A 24,538-nucleotide genomic window follows, 5' to 3' on the forward strand; every position below is an offset into this window, starting at 1 on the left:
TACTGAATTTTAGAAAATCATGCAAAATAATGTACTAAAAAATGATTTTATGGGTAGATCAAACATTTAATTTTATTTTAAAAATTAATATTTGTTGCTGATCAGAGAATATAAAGTTTATTTGGATCTTATTATTATAAACATCTATGTAAACCAAAACAACTATTATAACTATCATTTATTGAATTTCATCCTGCTACATTCCAATTGCTTAACTAGATATCAATATATTGGACATTACTACCAACATTTTTTAGAATATGAAATTGATGTTCAGGAGGATGCATATCTTGCAGGGCTTTTACAGTTAATAATTGGTGTTTAGACTTTAACCTTGAGTTTACTAATTCTATATTCTGGAAATTCTTCTCTTCATGTAAATTTTTGTTAAAAATCTTTAAAACCTGGATATCCCTGCCACCCAATCTCCAGATTATGATGACTAAATTCTAAGCAAGAAATGCCTCTCTTTAGAAAAGGTAGGATTCTGTTCTAAAGGAAAAGGACTAAAATGTTTATAAATGTAGCTTATAAAAAACTAAATTTATCACAAAGAAAAGTATTTTAAAATAGCACTACATTATTTTTAATTATGGCAATATATAGACATGCTGTTATACATAAATAATATGAATTTATTATATAAACTTGAAAATTTTTTTCACATTTCAGAAAAAAAAATATCACAGACACTGTGCAATACACATGTGCCCAAAGACAGTATTTTGAATCAGGACAGATGTTAGCATTCTTTCTTTAGGTTTTGCCTAATTTAGGTCTGACTTCAAGCATGGATCTGTTGAATCTCTATATACTTAGGTAAATACTGATCAGATACATGAATTGCTTCATTCAATGATGGCTTATTTTTAATTTTTTTTCAGTTTTTTTATAAACCTTTATTTATTTATATGTGCTGCTGACACTCAACCCCAGTGCCTCACTCATGCTAGGCAAGTATACTATCACTGAGCCCCAGCCCCAGCCAGATGGCTTATTTTTAATACAATATTATTTGCCTAATTTCTAGAGAATGATATTACACATATGGAATTTGAGTTATCAAATATGTTTAGCATTTCTCTGGAAATGAGTTTTTCTTTCTCTTGTAAAATTATACCATACTGGCAGCCACCCACTCTGTCTACATGTAAGATGAACATAAAAGTACTAAAGTCACATACATATATTGTGAAGGTTTAATAAGGTTGAAAAGAAAATGAAAATTGATACCTCTGGTTTAAGAAGAGAAGGCCTCAGCAGTTGCTGTTCCTGCCAAAGGAAATTAAAAGAAAAAGATTTAGAAAATAATTCAGATGGGAAAAGTAGGTTATGGTTGAGAAGAGAGGGGAAAAAAAGGCTACAGCTTAAAACTGGTTACTTTGGGATTATGGCTCATTATTTATGTGACAGCTATCAAAAACATTAAATAATATTTTGGCTAATTCTCTATATTGGAACACTAAGTAATAAAGGATTCATTTGTTTAATTTCATAATTGTTTTAATTAATACCAAATTTAATAACCGTAACAAAAAAAATCTAGAAAGATTTTTTAAGTTTCATAGCACAAAGAACTGTTTATGCTTCTAAGAGCACTTTAAGCATGATATAATTATTTTTAACAAGTTTATATTTGTTTTAAATTGTCCCTCTTTTTTTTCTCTCCAGTCATATTAAATATAATCAGATTCATTGGGAAGAACAGTAGAACACATAGAATGATACAGTTGTAGTGTATTTGAGATCATATTCAAGACATGATACCCATTCCTTCTACTTTTTATCAAAAGTCAATGGTGTTTTTATACAAAGTCTTTTGTGAATAGGGAAATCATTCACAAATGGTTAGTTTCATGATGATTTAGACTTTAACAGGATGAGACCAAGACATAAAGTTTAAATTTAGGATTATCAACTCTTAGGGGCTTAATAATTATATCACACATCTTAAAGAAAGCACTGGAAAGGTGAGTAGAAGATTCTGGGAGATAATTCCATGAATGAAACATCTGTTGGACATGCACAATAAAGTAAATATTTAATTGAAGATTGGACATCTTATAATACAACTGTTAGTGAGTTAGTCTAGTTATGGTACTCATTTAAAGGTGAGGGAAGTTTTAGTTTGAGATGCTATAATTATGCCTGACACCTGAAATTCATACAGGCATTCAACTTGATTTCTATATAATATAGGATGTATGCATCCTAAAGTATAAGCCATTTAGGTCATATACTTATTTCTCTTGACTAAGAAGCTATATGTTAAATTTAACTAGGTTCTCAATAACTTCATTGTTAACATTAATTATAATATAGGGAGCCAAATGCTATTGATGAAAGTGCCAGGTATGTTCTCTGTAGACTGAGTCACAGTAATGCAGTAGAAAACTTAAATGTAGTAACAATCAGAATTTAAAATAAATAAGTCAAAGTCCATTCCAATATAGTGATAAGAAAAAGTTTTAGATTGGTATAAGACCAAACATTAAGCAATCCCATAATTTCTAAATTAGATTATAATATTAGAAAGATGAATTTAAGGGAGTATGACAATACTGAGCAATTGTAATTCAGGACAAATAAATTTATCCTTGAAAATGTAAGCAATTGATCTTTGTTTATCCATTGAACCATAGTCTTAAAACCTCAAAGAAGAGAAGCAACATTTATAAAAGAAAAGAAGTAGAAAAGTTTATTTGCATGCTTTGGTTGAATTGAAGAAGAATAATCTTGCTTCAAAACAATGTATTTTAGTCCTGCCTATTACACAAATAATCTCCCAGGAATCTTGATATAATACCATAAATCCCTTACCTCTGGTGCATAACCTCTCCTGAAAGGCAGAAATAAAGAAAGAAGAATTAAACACCCAGATTTTCAGATTAAATTATAGATAAGGGCCATTTAAAAGAATCTGAGTAAAATAGATAACTTTTACTAAACACTGCCTAAGTGGGAAATATATTTTGTGGCATGAACAAGAAAGGAAGACCAAAGTTTCATGCCTGAATTACTAAAAGCAGTTATCACCCCAAGCCCTCATTTTGTAGGTACAACAACTATTTTATCTAAACACTATTTTATCTAAATAGTGTATAGCAACACACATTTTTGACTCCGTTGTGATCAATTGGGATAATAATAATCCAATGTATCTCTGTTCTATATGAGCCTTGATCTATATAAAAAATATTCAGTGGGAGAAAGATGTGTTTTTTATATATGAAGAATATAGTGGGCACAAGATGAAAAATTATCTCCATAAATAGAGTTTCATCTTCCAAATGATGGCAAGGTATATATATATATATATATATATATATATATATATATATATATATTGCATATGTCAACTTAGTTGTAAGAATAATTAATTCAAAATATTGACTACATTTTAAGGGTCAATTATATCATTACAATAAAGTCAAAATGTTAAATATAATAGCCAAATATTCACTAGTGCATAAATCTTAATAAAGTTCATGGACCACAAATTGGTGTAGTATTTGACCATACTTGAGAAAGAAAAAAGGACACAGCATATTCAATGTGAATGTAAGTAATTATAAGAAATTTATATTTATTATAAATTGAATGATTAACCTAAAGTATTAAATTGATGCTGTTGAACATACTATATGAAGTTAACATACTACTATAGTGAAGATTTATTAGGAATTCCAACCACACAACCTTTGTAAAATATTTTTTAAAAACTCCAAGGTCGTCATCAGATTAAAGTCTATTTATCTGAAAGCATCTTAAGTTTTTAACACACTCTTTGCTGAAACTGTTGGTGATAAAGTTAAGTTAATATATTATAAATACTACTTTTTTAAAGAGTTCTATAGTAAATTTTATAGAGTGCCTATATGTTTCTGCTAATATTTGTGGGAATGATCATCCTTCTAATGCTTTTAAAAATTTAGACATTTTCAACTTCCTTTCAATTTCTTTTAGAGAAAAATTAGAGAAAACTCATAGTCTGGTTTTAATAATAATAAATGAGCCATGTGAATCACACAAAAATACAAAAAAACCTAAACTTTATTTTCTACATATTTCAATTTCTATTCATTATCAATGTTTTCCATGAATAATGGACATAAAAAAATACTGTTTTTATTAATCTTTTTGTTGCCTTTCAGGTAGTTATTTATATGGCTTGGTTTAGCTCAAAGGAAGAAATAAAAGTGTTACAAAATAGAGTCAATGTTTATAATTCCCTGTATGTTTTCAAACCATGACTATTGATAGTTATAAAATCAGTAATATAATATTGATGCATTTTAATTTTAGCATATATTCAATGATATGTATTTTAAATAAGATATCTAATAGCTCCTTATATGATAATTGGACCTCAACAAATATAGCATAAAAATATTCCCTTTTTAGAGACTGGTTGTCAGGTTGTAGAAATTAGGTTATTGAGCTTGTATACTCAAATAATATTTATAGGTCTCATATTACAGAAGATATTTTAACTGATGTTTATGAGGAACTCAGAGAACTCCAAATGCAATGTGTCAATGAAATACTATTAAGTATAAAACAGAATGAATGTTTCATTTGAAAACTATAAAATATTAAAGAATTTAGATTACACAAATATTAAAATATTATAGAAAAAGGCAATATAACAATTTAATAATGCTTAGGTCCTTACACAAAAATATTATTTGAATTTGTTATAATATTTTGTTGGTCACTAGTTAGAAATTTCAATATCAAGGAATTCTAAGTTTCACAAAAAGTTATATAAATTAGCTTAAAAATACACACACTCACATTAAATGCTCACATAATTGTGAAAAATACCTTGTCAGAGTCCGCCAACTAGCACAAGTTCTCATGCTTATGACCAGCTGCCAACAAAAACTCCAACTGAAGTTTTTCAGTGAAAGAGAGAAAAAAATCAGGTTCAAGAACCCCAAGCAAGAAATTACTCTTGTTTCGGATGAAAAGAATCTGAAGCAGATGAGCTAATGAAAATAATTAAACTTAGATTTTTTTTAAAAAATATAACCTTGTTAATTAGTAATGCCAGATCAAATTCTCAAAGAAATGTCAGATAATATCAGGGCTGAACAAATCTTTAAGATGGCAAAATGTAGGCCCCTCAAACTATGTGAATATATTTAATTAACTATCAAGCTTAACTTGAATGGAAGTTTCTGTTATTTCAAAGAAATAAGAGAATCTATGATAACAATCATAGATTATTTGAAATATTTCTGCTGTTTCTTGGAACATACATATAGAGCTAATTTACAAATGTACCTTTCTCTGGGCAGACATATCTTCTAAAATATTAAAATTCCAGAAATAAAAAAATAATTGTACTTCCATTCAAAAATAGGGATTTCCACTAGATGAAATTCATTCCACATGTTTTATGGGCAAAACAAAGCAATTACTTGATGGTCACATCCTATACATTATATACACATATACAGACATGCATATATATCATTGTATATAATAATATGTATATGCATGTATAAATATGAAATTGGGCTAAAATATGCTCAGTGAAGAATTTAGGAATATTTTCCTTAGTTTAACTAATATTTAGAAATTTAACAAGAATAGAGCTCTAAGATATTAACAACTATTTGAACTAAAGAAATTTATTTCCATAGTATAAATTTTTATCTTCTTGCTGAAAACAAGGAGCAAAAGGCCTAGATAAAACTGGTGATAGTTCACCAAATATAATACCACTTGATTTTGTATTTAAATTTAATATTATTTCATTTATTAAACTGGACATAAATATTTTCTTTGAAGAAGAATCTTTAAAATTATAATTAAAGAGATGATATAATAATGTGACAGAGCAAAATTAAATAGCACTTTAAACACTTGTGGGAACAATGAAATGTCTTACAAAAGTCAACATCTCAAGATTTATTTGCATTATAAAGAAAAGAAGGGAATGCACAATGAGAAATAAATAAGACAGCAATTGAAAAAAGTAAAAGATTTATCAAATTTATGAGCATACTAGTAAGACAAAAGCAAGCCAGAGTAAAGGATGTTGTTAAAAGAAAACAGATGACTACATATTATAGCACCTGGGGTTTATTTTGAAACAACTAAGCCTGTTATCCCCTACAGTTATGAGTACATAGCATATTACTTTGGAAGTATTTCTTCCTAGCAAATACATAGGCTTCAAGAGAACAAAACAAAAAAAGAAAAACAGAATATATGGTATGACTTTTAGCTTATTTTTAAAAGGCTATCTTTTCCTGGAACATTCATATGAAACAATGATCAAAAAGTAAAATGAAAGCATCAACATAATAAACAATCCTTTTTGTGAGGTTGGGTATCTAACTTTCATGCCCGTATCTCCCCATCAAAAACAGATTAAAATTACTTACTTTTCAAATAAATGTAGGACAAATAATGCTACTTTGTAGTTAAGAAAATTAAGGTAAATCTACTACATGAGTTAGTAGTGATGAAGTTAATAATCTTTTAAATTAAAACTATGGAAAAAACAGCATTGCATTGAGTTTGGGGTAAAACAGTAGAATCTTCTTTGATGTTCAAATTTGATGTTCAGCTTGAAGTTATGATCAACAAAAGATTCACAGTTAAAATAGGAAAATCAACATTACAGTGCAGTAGATTGACTGTGCGATTGTTTTTCAATTCCCTCCACGGTATTGTTTGAATTCTCCTGGTTTTGTTCAGATGTGATTCCCATATTTGTTATCTCTGAAGTGCAAGAAGTTTGAAGTTTTGAGATGTTTGTGGGTGGACGGTTCTTTTGTATTTGACTGTACATGTTAGCTATTGATTTTTCAAGTTCTGCTAAGTTTTTAATATGTTTGAGGATGCCTTTTGGTTCTTTTTGAGGGTCTGTCTTACACACTGATTTTGATGTGGATTGGTGCATTGTAGCAGCTTTGATTTCCTTGGCAGGAGTTATATATGTAGTGCATTTAATATCTGGTATACAAACACCCTCTGTGGATAGAGCTGAAGCTGAAGGAGGCCGTGGGCATGGAAGAGGAGGAGGTGGTGGAGGTAGAGGAGGAAAGGGGGGTAGAGAAAAAGAAGCAGGGGGAAAAACAGTAGGAACAGAACGAGGAAGAGGTGGAAGAGGAGGAGGACTACAAGGAGGAGGAGGAGGAGGAGGAAAGGAAAAAGAAAAGGGAGTTAGGACAAGAGAAGGAGCAGGGGGAGGAGGAGGAGGAAGAGGTGGAGGAGAAGGAGGGGAAGGAGACAAGACAGAGATGTTACATGGATGGGGAAGATTTTCAAAAACGTTCCTTTTGGTTTCAATATCCAACATACATGGGGGTGTTTGTCTCTTAAAGACTGAAGAATTTGAAACGCAAGACCTTGCAGGAGAAAGTTCCAAAGAGCATTCAGTAGGAGAAGTGATAACATCAGACTTTGATTTGAGTTCCACACTTCTTGAAATAGTTGGCAAAGTGGAGAAAGAGAGGTGAGACCAAGAAGAAGAAAATGAAGAGTCTGAAGCTAGAGATTTCAATTGTTCTGTTTCTTTCATAGCCAGTGGTTCACCTTGCCTTATTTCTTCTCTCTTGGTCAGATATGTATCTTCGGTTGTAAACAATGGATTACTACTACCATTTTTGTTGGAGTAGGTTCCATTGCTTTTATTTTCAGCTTTTTGCCAGGTGTTCTGCCATTGCATCAGATCTATGGTTTCTGGTCTGTTTGGAACCTTTCGCATCAGTCTCCTAGGTAAGCTGACTGGCTGGTTCCACATCCTCTCAATCTTTTCTCTTGGGCCCCTCAGGGACTGACTCTTGACTTGTGTTTCCACTAAAAATGGGTCTTCAAAATCTGTTCTCAAGGAAATGTCTGAATGTGTTGATATTGGACCTATCTTTTCCTTATAAAGGGGGTTGTAAGTACTTAAGCCGTCCTTATAGGATAAAAATGTGAATTTTCTTGGAGACTTCTGTTGGTTGTTTTTAAGTGATCCATCTACATGAGCTGGCTTGTGAGCCTCAATGGTATTGGAAGAAAAGGGCATCACAACTTGCTGATTTGTCCTGTCTTCTGAGAGTGAGTTATTTCCCCTGCTTTGTTGAAAATGGTAGAGAAGGAAAAGACTTGAAAGAAAAGAAGATAATGAAATGTAAGGAAACAATTTGTGACAGCTTTCATGAGAAAGATGTTTTTATGGTTCTCATTACTACTTCAAAATATAAAATGCCAAACAACACTAATTTACTGAAGCAAAACATTACTTTCAAATTCCTATTCTCAAAAAGATAAGGCAGTAAAATCTTGAGAGTTGGGAGTAGCATAAAAAATATTAAAAAAAGATGTGTCAGTCTCTAGACTGCTTTTTTCCCCCCACCCCAGTTAGTTTGATACAGCAAAGTATCCAACTCTTCACATAACAGTTCACTCATGTATAAATCACAATGCTCCAAATTAAAGACAAGCAACTTGGCCTTTGATTCTGTATCCTTGGCCTTGCTTGAGGATGCTCAGAGCTGACAGTTATGCATAAAAGATCCTTGGCTGTATCTGAATCAGTATATCTCCACTATCCTTCATCTCGATAATTCTGGCCTAGAGCTAAAAGTACTCTGATCTGTGAGAAATTTTGCCAAAGAATACAGAAAGGGATATTTTATTTTTCAGATTATGAGAATTAACAGTCCACAAACACAGAGGGAGACTTCTCACAAAATTCAAAATCACATTTGAATTTATGCTATGATCCTGAAGAGAGATGATTTTCTTGTTTAAATTTTAACTTAATTTTAAAACATTATAAATAATGCCAATTGGCTGAGGAGCTGCTTGTATTTCCTTCATTTAATTTTTAGAAAAGACTTCCCTTATTGAGAATATTTACGTTAAAATTATATGGCTTTAATGTCATTGAAGATTTGCTCCTCTGTAAATGGTGAATCATAGGTAGCTTTGAGATATAAACAAACTTGGAAAAGCCAAAGAACACAAATTAAGTGCCTTTATTGAAAGCTTGGGGACCTTCCTCCAGAAAGTTTGGGTACTAGAGTTTAAATTTGTCTCTAATTAGGTTTACTCTCCAGTACAAACAGAATACCAAATTTATTTTAGTAATTGTTTAATATTTACATTCCATTAAAAATGGAAATAAAAGGGGGGATATTTTGAATAAGAACTAAATAGCCACATTGAAAAATCAGGGTAATAGTTTAGGCAATAAAATGATGTATAAAGCTAAAGTTGTTAACATGTCATGTGGCAAAAATACACAAGTTCTAAAAAAGAATGCTACATGATGGACCTAGAGTTTCAGCCCCATCTGAGTGATTCAGAAAGTGCTGACAATTTGGAATAATCTGGCAGCCAACACTTTTATGTTTTCTGATATTGGAGAGACATTTTTAAAGTATGTAAAAATTCATTTAACTGCACATTACTTGGTCATTGCTTTTGTGGACAACTGGTCTTGATTTGCTCTCTCTTGGACAAAATGATCTAAATAATGATATCACATAATTTATAATTTAAGGGAATCTATAAATATTTTTGTATTCAATTAAAAACAAAGATAACTTGAAAGCCAGGCTTGTCACTGCGAATATTGGTTTTAAGCTCAGGCATTTCAAGACACCAAAAGTAATTTGGATGTGGAAGATAACGTGTTCCTTTTAAAAGAAAATGATTCTGTGGTAAAAGATGAAGCTCACTGTAGTTATAGTAAAATACCATTTAATCTATTCTATCACATCTATTTTATAATGCCCTTGTATTAGAATGATATTATTTACTTACTTATGCCTATGTATCCACAGGTGAGAAAGAGAAAACATGTGATAGAAAAAAGAAAGTTTTAACTATAGTTAATTTGAGATGATTTTAAAAATACTAACAGGAATTTCTTTAAACATTTAATACTTATATTCAAGAAAAAAATTCATGAGTTTGTAAAGATTTTCTGTGTGTTTATTAAGAATGATATTTAATAATGTCCTAAATAAAATCACATGGTATATATTTGGATGTTTTATCACAAAAAATATATCCAGCAATGTATCTATTATATAATATATATATATATATATATATATATATATATATATATATATAATTGGCCTGTATGAAAAATGAATAATTATTATCCTAAAATAGAAATTTTAAATGAGACTACAAATTGCTATGCCTTAACTCTAACAAATAGATTAATGCACACTAATTTATAAAGAAGATACATTTTGTTTGGGAGAAAGTGAAGTACCATGATGTACCATAGAAGTACCATGATGACTATTATAGAACAAATTTTAAACTATGTGAAGTTATTGATTACTTATTGAAGACATTTACAAAATGAGTTGATTTTTTTTATTTTTTAAAATGATTTCAAATAATTCACTTGGAGCCAGTTTATTTTATAGTACCCTATCATTAGAATTCCTATTAAAGTTTTTGAATAGATAAGTTAAACATTTCCTAAAGATAATTAAATACAAAGATCTTAAAATATTTTAACACATATAACTACAAAATATTTTACTAAATCTATTATAATTTTTCTAGTAAAAATAGTTCACAAATGTGGCTTCTTGGAAATCACCATTTTGAAACTACTTTGAATTCAGATGCCTGTCTTTGTTAAAATTCTCACATACCATTCATTCTTATCATATAGAAACACACTTAACTTTACACATGCTGCTTTTTTTTTCTTTCTAAAGTTGTTGCTGGCAGAGGTGGTTAAAGAGATTGAAGAGAATCAAATCATTTTGGCTCAATTCCTACATTCACCAGTAGTTCAAAAAAAGACCCTCATTTTCAACTTATGAAAAACAGTGAAAACATGTATTTGAAGCAAATATCCCATAGTGTATTATTATTTTAGAGATAGAATGTCACATATTAAACACAATTTTAAATTTAGTTTTCGTCAAAATAGCATTAATAACAATTTTAACATTACTGAAACTAGACAGAATCTAGTATAAAATTATAATATAGCAAACAAATAATAATACCTCTGCTTAAACCATTTTTCTAATTAACAGGTGGATTTCATTATTTTTAAGGCTTGCTTTACTCCTACTAGTAAATGCTACAAATATAGAGATATGTTTCAGTCCCTCTACTTAACCAAATTCTAGTTAATAAAAGGGTTTCTGAATTTAACTTAGCTGTATGCAAACATCTATAAATATGCTTGGTAGTTTTATAGAACATTACAAAGAATTACTCTTGAATCTTAAAAATATAAACAAGTTAAACATAACCAAAAAAATCAGATTATATGAATACAATAATTTGACAGATACAGCTTTTAAGTCTTTTAACACTAAGTTGTCTTTTTTAAAGATATGACTTAATACTGTTTGGAGATTCTAAGTAGTATAGGAGAAATATTGAGCAACCATAGCAATCTATCTGTATTTCACCACACATTGTCAGATTTTCTGCCAAAGGTTTTGCAAAAAGGTGAGATGTGACTATTATGTAAAACTTTTAAGAAAGATTGTGCCAATATTACTTATAAAATCAATATTACTAAACAATGTTTGTTGCAAGATTAGGAAGCCCAGAATACTCTTGAATTTATGTTAATGTGGACTGGTGACCATTCTACAGTTACTCAATGAAATAGAAGTAAGAATAATATAATGAAAAGTATTTTCTGTATGTAGTTGGACATTTAATACGTGGATTCATTTTATGCAGATCTTAAGATCTTATGTAATGGCACCAAATAGTGTCCTATAAAAGGCTATGATTTTAAACTATAGAATTTAGTTTCAATTACAAATTGGGGGTTTGGATTTGATCCCAAATAAGGAATGACTGTTTTAGGATTGTTTAATTTATCATCTCATGTGTAAAATCTTTTTCCCCAGATTTTTTTAGGGGATGATGGCTGTATGACCATGGCATCAGAGAGAGTCCATATAATATAAATGTCCTAGGAATACATTTATAATTGTTTTCTCAAGTACTACTTTTCTCTTAGATTTTTTTTTCCTTTGCTATTACTTTTAAACTTTGGTTCTGATCTTTTTTTTTTTCTGTTTATATATAAAAATGAAATAAACGGTCCAATAGACTGAAAATGCATTTCTTCATCTGGTTAGAATTAAACACACCACTCCGTATCCAACAAAACCCAACCCATTTACTTCTCAAAGTTTCTGAAAGGCTACTTACATTGCGCAGTCTCCAAGTTCTTCATAGAGATGTGCCCCTGGAGGTGGTGGGGGTGGAGGAGGCGCTGCCATTGGAGCGGGCGCTGGTGCTGCTGGCTTTGCTGCAGGTAGTGCAGACTGAATTCGTGCTGTCTTGGTGCATTCAGCTTGCCGTCTTGGGTAAAGTAAGATTGTTTTGTAAAATTCTTTTTAGAAATCATATGCTTTTTAGCAAGCTATCTTAATAATGATGTTCAGTTATCAGAGGAGCCCACTTATAATATTTTACATAATTATTTGAACTCATAAAATGATACTGTGACAGAAGCATCCTCATAAATATCACTGACTTATACTTGTCCTTCAGTTCTTTAAAATATTTGCTCCTTGAAGAAGGGGGAAAATTAATAGGAGTACTTGCAAGATAAATTAAGTAATAATTTTAAAGTTACAGCTAAAGGAAATAAGTTGTAGTATTGTATGATTGCATAGTAGGGTGACTATAGATAACACTAATGCAGTGTATATTTTGAAAAAGTAGAAAAAAAAAGGATTTTTAATGTTTTTACACAAATAAACTATATGTATTTGAAGATACAGATAAGCTTACCCTGAATTCAATATTACACAATATATGCATATATAAAAACAATAAATGGAAATCCGTCAATATGTACAATTTTATATGTCCATTAAAATTTTAAAAATAATTTTATAACTGTATTGCATAATTAAAAGTTTAATAGATATCTTCATTAAATGGGGCATATAAAAGATAGTTTTTTCTTTATTTTTCATCTATTTTGAGAAAAGTTATTTAAAAACTGTTCAAATACTTTTGACATTACTTCACAGAGGCTGTGAGGTGTGCACATACAGAAGGGAGATTTGGTTAGATGTTGTATTTTTTTTTTATTCTTAGGAATACTTGTGATTCTTATGTTAGAGATGGATCACTGTTTTTTTATTATTATGGGCACATATTGCTAAAGGGTACAAATGACTAGAACACTTTATTTCATATTTACTTCAGTTATATCCAATTCTAAAATCAGCTCAATTCCATATATATCAAACCAAAGAGTGCACAACTATTATAAATGCCAGTCAAATAATTAGTACATAGTTTTGAACAGGATGACCACTTGATCAACATGATATATGGTTTCTATTTTTCTATTACATAAAATCATGTGCAAAATATCCATAATTATACTTACACTTTAAACCTGTTTAGGAAAGCAATGAATAAGAAAAAAGAGAAAACTACATTAGAGATATTATGCTCATAATATTTTAACATATACTTATTCTAAATCATGAATAATTTACTGGTTAAACTCATAGTGACTGTTTATGATATAGTAGGGAGACTAAGGATTTCAATTCAAAAAGTGAAAATGGGAAACTATTATTACCATTATAGTTATAAAAGGGGCTAAAACATTCATTACAGGAAAATAAATAAATGAGCTAAATGGAATAGGAAAAACTGGATTAAAACACAGTGACGTGAATTTCAATTCTAACAGAAATGAAAAGTTGAAGATGATCTGGTCTTTCTAATTGACTTGTTGGTTCACTCAGCTTGAAGAAAATTAAAGGAATGAAGCGAGTCTTACAGTAAGCACTGATTACACTCTTGGCCTTACTTTGAAGCTGAAATTGGAAGGTAGAACTGCAGAGTATCAAATTCATTACAATTTTCATCATATTTGCTTTGTACTTTTTTATACCTAGCAAATTTCAAAGAAACATCATAATATAAAAGAATAGATAGCCATTTTAATCTTATTTATAGGCAAAATTTGAAGGTACAAACATTAGGTCTTTACATGTTAGAATTTTTCTTTGATATATGAGCAGAGCAAAACTCATTTTGTGTGATTCTGTTAATCTACCAAAAAAAGTAATAACTGAAATAAATGTGTACTAAAAAGAAAATTAAATAATCATCTATAAAACATTTAAGTATAAGCATCTTAATTTTTTTTTTAATTTCAGACTGCTGATAATATCACATGAATGCTTCAGTTTTGATCACTGTATTGCATGTCAAATATAAGAACTTTTCTCACTAATTTTCTTTCCTATCATGATATAAAATTGCTCCTTTGGGAAAAAGATGGATGAAAAAGGACAACTAACAATACAGAATAAACTTGAAAATTAATATTGGATTAGTGGATTAATAATCTAAAATAATTTTCCCAGTATCATTTGTTCAGATTTAGTATATTGATTGACATACTAAGGAAACATTAAGCTCCAATATATCAACCTAAATATTTTGTTGGCAACTTCACATTGTTTTTTTGAAGAAAATATTCCTTTAACATCTTCATGTAGATCATAATTTTCCAACTTCAGGTTGAAATCACTTTACCATACTCAATTCAGAAGGAAGTTTTCAGTGTTTGAGAGTTTACTTTTTCAGTAAACATTTTACATAATTAATAACAGCTCTACTACTATTTCTTACTACTTGTTACATCAAGTAATTTATATAATTCATGATGTCTGTTATTTATTTTCTCTTTGTAGCACCCTCAGAGTTACCTAACTTCTTGACCAGCTTTCTATTTTTTTTCAGTAGAGATATATTTAAAATGTGTATGCATCAGTCACAAAGTTTCTGATACCTAATATCAAATCAAGGATATTGCTAGTTTGCCTTAACTATATACATTTAAATAGTAATAATTACTTGATTATTTTAAAGGGTCAAATAACATTTTAAGCACAGATATTATAAATGGAAGAGTTTCACTTGTAGGAAATGGAAAATTAAGGCTCTACTCAGTCAAAACATGTTACCAGATATTATAAGACAGCTTAGATCAAGGAAGGAAGAAACTACATGGAGAATTACATGTGATATGCTATGATTTTATTATGATTTTGTTAACACTATCATCATCTGCATGGAGGTAAATTTAGCCATATGGATGAAAACCTATTATGGTAATATGTGAGGTTTCATACCTTTGTTTGGAACTTTGTAAAATGGGTATATGGATATAAGATTATATTGTTATATTCTCTAGGATACTTATGAGCTTCTCTCAGGAGGGATTTAATCCAAAGAATGAATAAAACCACAGGAACTAAGCTAATCCTCCTACTGAATGAGATTATATTAGGAGCACAGGGACCTTGAGCTGTACATGAGAAGCTTGTGGAAAGCTTGTAATGTTTTCCTTTTGAGGAAGGTGATTTGGTTCAAAAAAGATAAAGCAATCCCAGAATGGTTGAATTACCAATATTTTTCAACTACAAAGCCACATTACAAGAGATGATTTTCTATAGGTCTTCAAAGAACAATCCATGTTTAGTGTCCTTGAATACTTACTGTCTGTAGCTGACTAAGACCACCAAGATGGCAGGAATACAGCAGAGGATGATGATGAAGGCCAGAGCCAACAGAGCCCCTTCTGTGTATTCTAAACTTTCTCCTCGCTTTTTAATGCTGGTCACTGCCTGTGGAGTCCGTATCTGCAGAATGCGTCCTCCTTCCCCATAATATGGTTGAAAATCTTTATTGATATCAAGCAGCTTGCCATCCAAAAATCTTTATGATTAGATAAATAGTAAAATTAATGACACTAGAAAAGAAAGGGCCATTTTAAAATGAAATAATACTATAAAATATTTTATTATCTTTAATTTTAAAACAAACTGAGAGTGTTATGAATAATAAAGGTATTACACTGTGGAGGAGAATCAAGGAATGGAATAATTATCACTTAATGTATAAGAAGAATCAGCAATAAAGAAGAGTTAAGTATATATCTGTATAAATCAATGCTGTTAATGATAATGTCCCTTACTTCAATATCACTAAACCTCCAACATCAAAATAATTGACATCATTAAGGTATTCAGATGGAGTATAATATAATATTCCAAAGTAGACAGCACTGTTTAAAATTATATTCATTCATTTTCTCTTGTGTCTTCAAGATGATCTTGAAGACACACAATACTGATGGACTACAGCCCAGATTCTGACACCATTATGGAAATAAGTCTGAGACTCCAACCTAAATCTTGAGATCCACAATAAACATTTTCTACCACATCATCTTAAATGCCAACATTCTCAAACCTCAAAGTGAAACAATGTTTTATAGGAAGAACATGAACAAATATTTTTTCTGCCTGGGAAAAAAAGATTAAATCAATGATACAGGTAGAAATTATTGTAGTCAGGAAGACAAGAAATAGTGGCCAAGTTAATCCAATTATTCTTGAAAATCTTTCCTCTAAATAACACTATGTTAACTATAGATATTACACTGTCGAGGAGAATCAAGGAATAATTATCACTTAATCTTGTTATTCGGCTATATATTTTATACTGTGATTAGTAGGCAGTATATTTTTTCAAAATTCCTGGGTAACTTCTTTATAGTCTTTTATAAATGTTAAAATCAGTACACTTATATTCTTAATACTACAGAACCACAAGATGTTTAAGTTATTCTTAATTCTTTAGGATTTTTTATTTAAAGTCCAATGTTTTAATATTCAAAATTGGAAAAAGTGAAATATTTCAAGAAAAAGAAAATTACACATGGCTCTGTGATGCAAAGCAACTGTACTCACTGCTAAGATCTAGGTATACTAAAAAATCATTTTTTAATTAAAAATGCTGTTATAACATTTTGATTATAAAGCATAAAAGAGTAAAAATATTTTAAAATTGTGTTTACTAATACAAAATTACCATCCTTAAGTTGAAAACAATTGAAAACATAAAGACTTGTGAAAAAAAGCTTTAAATGGCTCTAAATTTTATCATCAAAATATAAAATGGTAGTTACCAAAGGCTAGGGAGAGCAGAAAGGTGAGAAAATGAGGAAAGGTTGACCACTGAGCCATACCCCTATCCTTATTTTGTCTTATATTTAGAGACAGAGTCTCACTGAGTTGCTTAGCATCTTGCTTTTGCTCAGACTGGCAGTGAACTCTTGATCCTCCTGCCTCCGCCTCCCAAGAGGCTGGGATTATAGGAGTGCCCCCTGGCATCAGGTACAAGTAAAATATTCTAATTATCTCTTGCATAGTAGGATGACCATAAATATTATGGACTTTATATTTCAAAAAGCTTGAAGAAAGGATTCTGAATATTTTCACTATAAGGAAATGATATGTTTAAGAAGATAGGTACGTTTAACTTGATTTAAGCAACGTACAGTACATTATAGGAAAACATCCACAATTCCCCAGAACACACATAATTTTCTCTTGTATCAAATTTAAAAATAGCCAAATGTCATGTTTTTGTGCTTTTACAGTGTATTTATGCCTTTTTGAAACTATTTGTTCTAATTTTCAGCATGACCATGCAAATTTTAAATTTATTTAAAACCCCGTTCAGAACTTTCATATATGAAAACAAGATGCTTGGTATACGATAGCTAGCTTATTAGTCTTCCAATTTAAGAAACCTAATGGCCCAGATAATTCAATTTTGGTTTTAAAGCTACATACTTTCTTAACTTAAATTTTCATACTGCAATATAATACAATTAGGATGCCTTTTAAAAACATATCTGGTAGTTATAGATGAAAAATAAACCTTTTATAACAATTTTCCTAGATGATTTTTACATGTAGAGCAATATAGTAAAGTTTTAATCATTTTGTTTGATATTTTTATCAGATAAAAAATATATTCTCAACGAAGTATAGATTAAGAATTGAATCACAAGAAATATATTTTTTTTAAACTGGGAAAGATCAGAACCAGAAGATGATCATTACTTGCAGGGATAATCTGCCCCTTTCAAATGGAATTGATTTGACAGATCTCAATTTATTGGACTCTTGTTCAAACCATGTAAGAAGAATTCTTATTCATACAGGTGTTCCCCTTTGAACTGTTATCTAGACTACTGATCTACTTTTTGTACATTTAGAGCAGCTTGACTAGTTAAATATTTTTGAGTCAAAACATTTTTTTCTTACAACATGGTGAATTTTGTTTTATTGCTCTTTGGAATTTTATCAGCAAATGAGATGTATTTTATAAAGCCATAAAAGAAAACGAGAAAAAATAAGCTAATATTTTGATAAACTAGTATGTGTATATTCATTGTAAGATTAAAGCAACAGAAACCCACAAATAAAGAGGCATTTTTACTCCCTCTGAAACTCTTTTCCATGGATGTATACAAGAGAGATTAGGAACGAGATAAGAGACAAGAGAAAAATTTCATTCATGGTGCAAGAACAGGAAAGAAAGAATCCGTTAAAGCTGTGGCATGGGCAGAAACAGGAGGCCATTTCCCAGAAATGATCTCACACGCGTAAACTATCCCCTTTCCTAGAGTTCAGGTGAAGGTGTATGTTTTACTTCTGTGTAAACCAAAATTGACTATACCTAAAAGAGGAACAGTAGGTCCCCTGGGCCTAGTATCCTTTGAAACAGTACAAAGTAGAGGTTTCATGCTGGTTGGGGAAATACAAAGGACTCACACTTGGCAAAAAAAAAAAAAAAAAAAAACTTATCCAATGCAATGTGTGGCTGTCATAAGATGGAGAGGGCAAAATCTGAAAAACACCAGCCCAATGTCTGAACACAGCTACATAAGGATTAGCTAGATTAGTCTTCCAACAATATAAGAAATAATGGCCCAGCTAATTCAATTTTGGTTTTGAAAGTACATATATTCTTAACTTAAATTTTCATACTGCAACATAAGGCAATGGGGATGTCTTTTCTGAAACCTATCTGGTTTTTATAGATGATAATCAAAGGAACCCCCATCCCACACCCATCCTTGGATTAAGATTGGAACCAAGCCACATGGAAGAGCAGCATAATACTGCTAGAGAGAAAAGAGGAAGGGGAGGACTCTCTCCATGGCAGAGGACTGCAGGGACCATTAGCAGGGAAGGGTTGAGGAAGGAGTATGAGAACACCCCAGCACTTTAGTCTCTATTCTAAGAATGTGTCAACCACATTCCACCAGGAGAAAATGTGAACTTTGTAACACACTGAAAGTAATGACTGTTCCAAAATATAACTCCTGAATAGATTTACTCAACAGAAAAGGGGATGTGTGCATGTACTGACGTAAACTCCCCATTAGTTCTTACTGTTTTACATATCTGGTAGTCAACCAAATAAAACACAAATAGACTATAAAAGAAAAGAAGCACACTAAGAAAGAAAATAAGAGAACCAGACACAGATAACCTAGATATTGGAAATACCAGAAAGGAACTTGGATACTACTCTGAAGAATACACAATAGAATTCAGGAGAAAGTGGAAAGCATACGTGAACATGGAGAGATTCTGTACAATGTTGGAAACTATAAAAAATAATCTAATGGGAATGCTAAAGATTTCTATTTAAAACAACACTAAGATGAAGAATTTCTTTAATGAACTCATCAACAGGCTTACATAGATGAATCCATAACTTAAAAATAGGGCAAGAAAAAGTATCCAAACTAAAACACAAAGATAACAGTGGGAGGGGAGGAGCACCAGAATAGAGATCCAAACACCATAAGGAAAACTGGGTTCTGATTGCAGTCCCAGAAAGGGAATAAAGAGGAAATGGGGCTTAACAACTATGTGAAGATCCTTAGTATTACTAGCAACATTTATTGAAAACTGTTCTTTCCCCAAGTCTAAATTATTGTCATCTTTGTCAAGAAGCAGGTGGGTGTAAAGGTGTAGACCTATTTCTGACTCTGTGTTCTGTTCATTGGTCTATGTGTGTTTTGATAGCAGTAGCATGTTTTACAATATATTTTGAAGCCAGGTAGTGTACTGAGTTTGTTCATTTTGCTTAACATTACTTTGGCTATTCAGGTCTTTTCTGTTTCCATATGAAATTGGACTCTTTTTTTCCCCCATATCTCTGTGAAGAAGGCTATCACTATTTTGAAAGGGATTGTACTCAATCCGCAGATTGGGGTATTATAACCATTTCCACAATACTCATTCTTATCTAAGAGAAGTATTTCAAAAATGGTTCTAGACTGGGCAAATATAATACACAAAAAGTAGATGATGGTTATTTGAGTCCAGTTTGGAGAAATCAGAAATAACAAATAATTTTATTAAATTTCCCTTTTATGTGATAAAATGTTCTCAAATTGATTATGGTAATGGTTGAACACTAAGAACTACTGGATTAAAAACCACGTTAAGTGGGTAATTACATGGAATTGCATCTCAAAAATGGTTTGAAAGGTAAGTATTTGAAGAGAAAATTCTGAGGAATATTCTAGAAAGAAAAACAATAAAAATACCAAAAATAAAGAAACAAACAAAAATAAGTTCAAAACAAGATAAAAGTGATATATATTTATTACAGAGAATTAATCAACTCACATGTCCACAAATACAAAAAAATCAAAATACCAATAGACTTGCCAAGCAATAAAAATCATTTACATGTCATTAAGAATCATTCCAGTCATCTCCATGTCTGTAAAGTGTTTTATTTTTTGTGTTTGATTAACTTAAAGCCATTTTATAATATTAAGGTTAACTTACTAAAGTAATTATTATTGTTGATTTTATTATTATTTGTTTCTAATCATATGACCTGAGAATTCCAACATCTTCAGTTACTTAGATTTAAGGATAAAGAAAAATTGAAAGAATAACCCTATATCCACTGCCCTGGAGATTAGATAACAATTTAATATTCTGGAATACTTGTCCAGTGTTAAAAACTAAATTTTCAGTAACTTTTATTATTAATCATTATTAATGATGATACGTGTACATTAGCAGCCTTGGAAATCGTGTGTGTATAAAATTTTATTGTAAAGTATTTCAAGGAACAATTAAAATGTTAAATGAGACCAGTATTTCTCAGATAGTGGTTCAAGATAAAAACTGGTAAGGCTAAATTTTAATAATCCATGGCAACTCTACCCTCTTCTCAGCATAAACTATGTTTTTAAAATTCATCAGTATTCTCTACTGTTTTTTTCCAAATATTGTATCCCTAACATGTTTGACAGTATAATTCAAATTATGATTCCTATTATTTTTCTTTTTAAAACCAGGCATATGTCCCCCAAAATAGACTTTTTACACTTAGGAAAATCATTCTAAACTCAATCTATTATCAAATTTTAAGATAAAACAAGTTTACATAGAAAACACAGAAAAAAGATGAACATTTTTAAAAGAAGAAAAATTCTAATATTTACAACAGAAAGACTTTCTGTAATTTAGCCCCACATAAATTTTTAAAATAATAAAATGCACAAAATTGGCTTTGTAGGTCTAAATGTTACTTCATTTGGAGAGTGATTATATAGCCTGAGGGAGTTACCACTTCAGTCATCTCTATTTCCACACAGTGATAAGTGTACTGACTTGCATTAAAATCTCTTAAAATAAATTGTTAAATAACAAACTTAATAACAATGGCTTTTTAAAATTACATTGATATCAAATCATTATGTTCTTGCTAAAATAGAAGCAAAGAATTGTTGTTGATGAACAGACTTAAAACTAAACTAACTTGAGAGTTTATGGATTTTAGTAAAAATGAATAAGTAGGTACTTTCTAAATAAACAAACATATGTAGACATATATGATACGTGTAAATTTGAACATGAACCTGTTTCTAAGCTGGTTGGTATGTATAGACAAATTTAAATTCTGAAACTATGACTTTGGGAATAAATTTTTTGTAAGTATGCATAAATACACAAATAAATATTTTGAATATATGCATATGATCTCATAGTCAACATATATTTTAAATTAAAAATGTTTACATTGAATTATAGTCCAAGAATCTGTTAGACACTAGATGTCACTAGAGTAAAGCAAAAAAAGATAGTTTTTTTTTTTTTTTTAAAGATTCAACTGCTAGAATAACATCCAATGGAAAATATGCAGCAGCATTTTATTAGATTCTGACCTCCATTTTTTAAGGATATTTAACTCAAATATTCAAGTTCACTCTAAGGTTACACTGGGATGAAATACACATAGGTATAGTCTTAAATGGGTGTGATTTTTACCTCTGTTCTCCACTCCCAAATCAAGGGAGGAAAAATATGTACTATAGACATGATTTTTGAGTTGTTGACTCAACAGACTTCTTAGAAAGCTAGATTTCGTCTTAACAGTCAAGTCTACTGAATTGTTGCAGGGAAACTGCTGCTTTAGGAATCTGTATTTTCCTCTCAAACAGGCACGGTCTTAGAGTAAGAGTGAGGCCCTTACATGAAGGGAATGTGCGCTGTCTGTCTGACTCTCTTTTCTTTTTCTTTCTTCTTCTTTTTTTCTTCTTTTCTGTATTTTGAGGATCAACCCCATTACCTAACACTCTAGGCAAGCACTCTACCATTGAGTTTATGTACCCAGTCCTAAAGTGACCTCAAAGAGTTATTTCTTGCATATAACAGATTCTTTGTTACCCATATATTCTGAAGTCACTGTAGCTCATACTTGGACTTGAAAACTTAGTGGTGAGGAACCTAGATTTTCTTTGTGATTTATTACTTGCACTTCACTTGCAACAACATTTTGGTGTGTTTTAAACTTTAAGTACTTATAATTAAATTACAATTACCCAGGGTGCTATCATAACCAGAATGATGATGAAAAATGATAATAAAATATACTTACTTAAAAAGTTCATTTCTGTCAATGGCTCTGTTGGTTTGGGGATCAATTGCATAGACAGGTCACATTTGCTGTAATCTTCTAAAGAAAAGGCATCCCCATGCCGGCGAGCACCAATGGATTCTACCACCACCTTGGCACCAGGAATTTGATCCTGAACATAGCGATCCAAAATCCTATAAATCAAACAAAGTAAAAACATGACATTATGATGGGTTTACTAGGGGAAAAAAATCACCCTCAACTTGAAATGACATTTAGGAAATAAAAAATGATGGCAGCCTGGTTTTTGCTAATGTTTACTGAACATGAACCCTTGAAGGAAAGAACAACAACAAAATAAAAGACTTTTTTTTTTCAGCATTTAACTCCCAGTGATGCTGGAAGTCAAATAAGGTAGAAAAAGGTCATCAACCATGTCCTATTTAAGTCTAGATTTTTGAATTTATGATACCATTTAAGCTTTTATGTGGCTCATGGGATAGGCCGATATGTTGTACAAATAAAGCTGTCTATGCTTTAAAGGAGCCAAGGGGGTCTTTGGACTCTTGACCTCACATAGTCAATGTCATAAATTACACCTCCCACCTATGTCTGAAATACCTGGAAGAGCTACCTGCTAAGGTATAGGATTAGAATACCTGATTTTTTTTAAGGGTACAAAGATCCTGAGGGCATTATAGCAATGAGAAAATGTTGACATATTTTGCGTGGTAAGTTTACAAGGTTAAGATAAAAATATTTCATGCAAATATCAGAAGCTATTTAGGTGAACACAATCAGCTAAGAAATATACCATGTCATATCAGAATAATAATAGAAAAAGCAGATATAATATTAACTAATGGGTAATTTTCTGAAAATTGCAATTCTTCCAATCGTATAACTTGATTTTAATTGAAAATACAATTTACTACCCTATAAGTATTTGTTTTCTATTTTTCTACATATGGCAATTTCTTGTAGATTAATATTGGAATGACATTAATTATTTATGAACATTTCAATGTTCAGTGTTTAACTATATGTGACAAATATGTTTACATTGCCTTTACATTCAATGCTCCTGGTGGAGTCCAACTGTGAAATATTTTCTTGGGTAGATGACATATTCTAAAATCCTCTAACACATCTGGAAATAACTTTTGCTTAAGATATCAAATTGACCTACTTTCTGCTCTGTTAAAAATAAATTGCCTTTAGAGTTTGGCATGTGCTTGGCTTGCCCTTATTACAAGAACAATCAGGATATTAAACTTTGGAGGAAATGGCTATGGGATTGTATGCCAGGGGACGCTGCCAATGGTAGTGAAATGCTCTGTCCATTTGTTTTCACATTTTATAGATGAGTTCAGTTGAAGGTTGTTCATTCTCCTTTTCTCTCATCATCCCACACTGATGGCTTCTTCATCTTACAGAATTGTTTCTGATGAGATTCTTGTGAAGAATAAAGATGCAAACAGTAGTAACATAGCACTGAAGAGCACAAAGCTTGGATTCAGTTTTCACCTTTTACACATCAATGACATCATCTTAGACAAATAATTGTAAGCTCTTAAAGTCTCAGTTTCCTTAAATACAAAATGAAAACATCATTCCTTATATAAAGTTTTGTGTGCATTCAGTGAACTAAAGATTTTACACAAATCTTTACACATTTTTTTCCAGATAGCAAGGGTTTCACAAATTATAATTATTGATATTATGATTGTAGCTAGAAATTTGGTTCTAGTATTTGCATTAACAGGTTTCTTCCTTGAATCTA

General features: G+C 30.6%; 1 protein-coding gene across 1 annotated transcript in view; it reads right to left on the reverse strand.

Annotated features, from left to right (window-relative positions):
* Window positions 1-6,634: 6,634 nt before the first annotated feature.
* LOC144255073 (protocadherin-15-like) overlaps window positions 6,635-24,538 on the reverse strand; it is a 435,746-nt gene continuing 417,842 nt past the window's right edge. Inside the window, 7 exon segments of the mRNA XM_077799104.1 lie at window positions 6,635-8,111; window positions 9,778-9,783; window positions 12,172-12,324; window positions 13,370-13,378; window positions 15,502-15,720; window positions 22,777-22,834; window positions 22,837-22,949. Of these exon segments, the coding sequence (XP_077655230.1) occupies window positions 6,635-8,111; window positions 9,778-9,783; window positions 12,172-12,324; window positions 13,370-13,378; window positions 15,502-15,720; window positions 22,777-22,834; window positions 22,837-22,949 (2,035 nt within the window).

The sequence above is a fragment of the Urocitellus parryii genome, chromosome 5 (assembly GCF_045843805.1).
Source record: "Urocitellus parryii isolate mUroPar1 chromosome 5, mUroPar1.hap1, whole genome shotgun sequence".
NCBI classification, from domain to species: domain Eukaryota; kingdom Metazoa; phylum Chordata; class Mammalia; order Rodentia; family Sciuridae; genus Urocitellus; species Urocitellus parryii.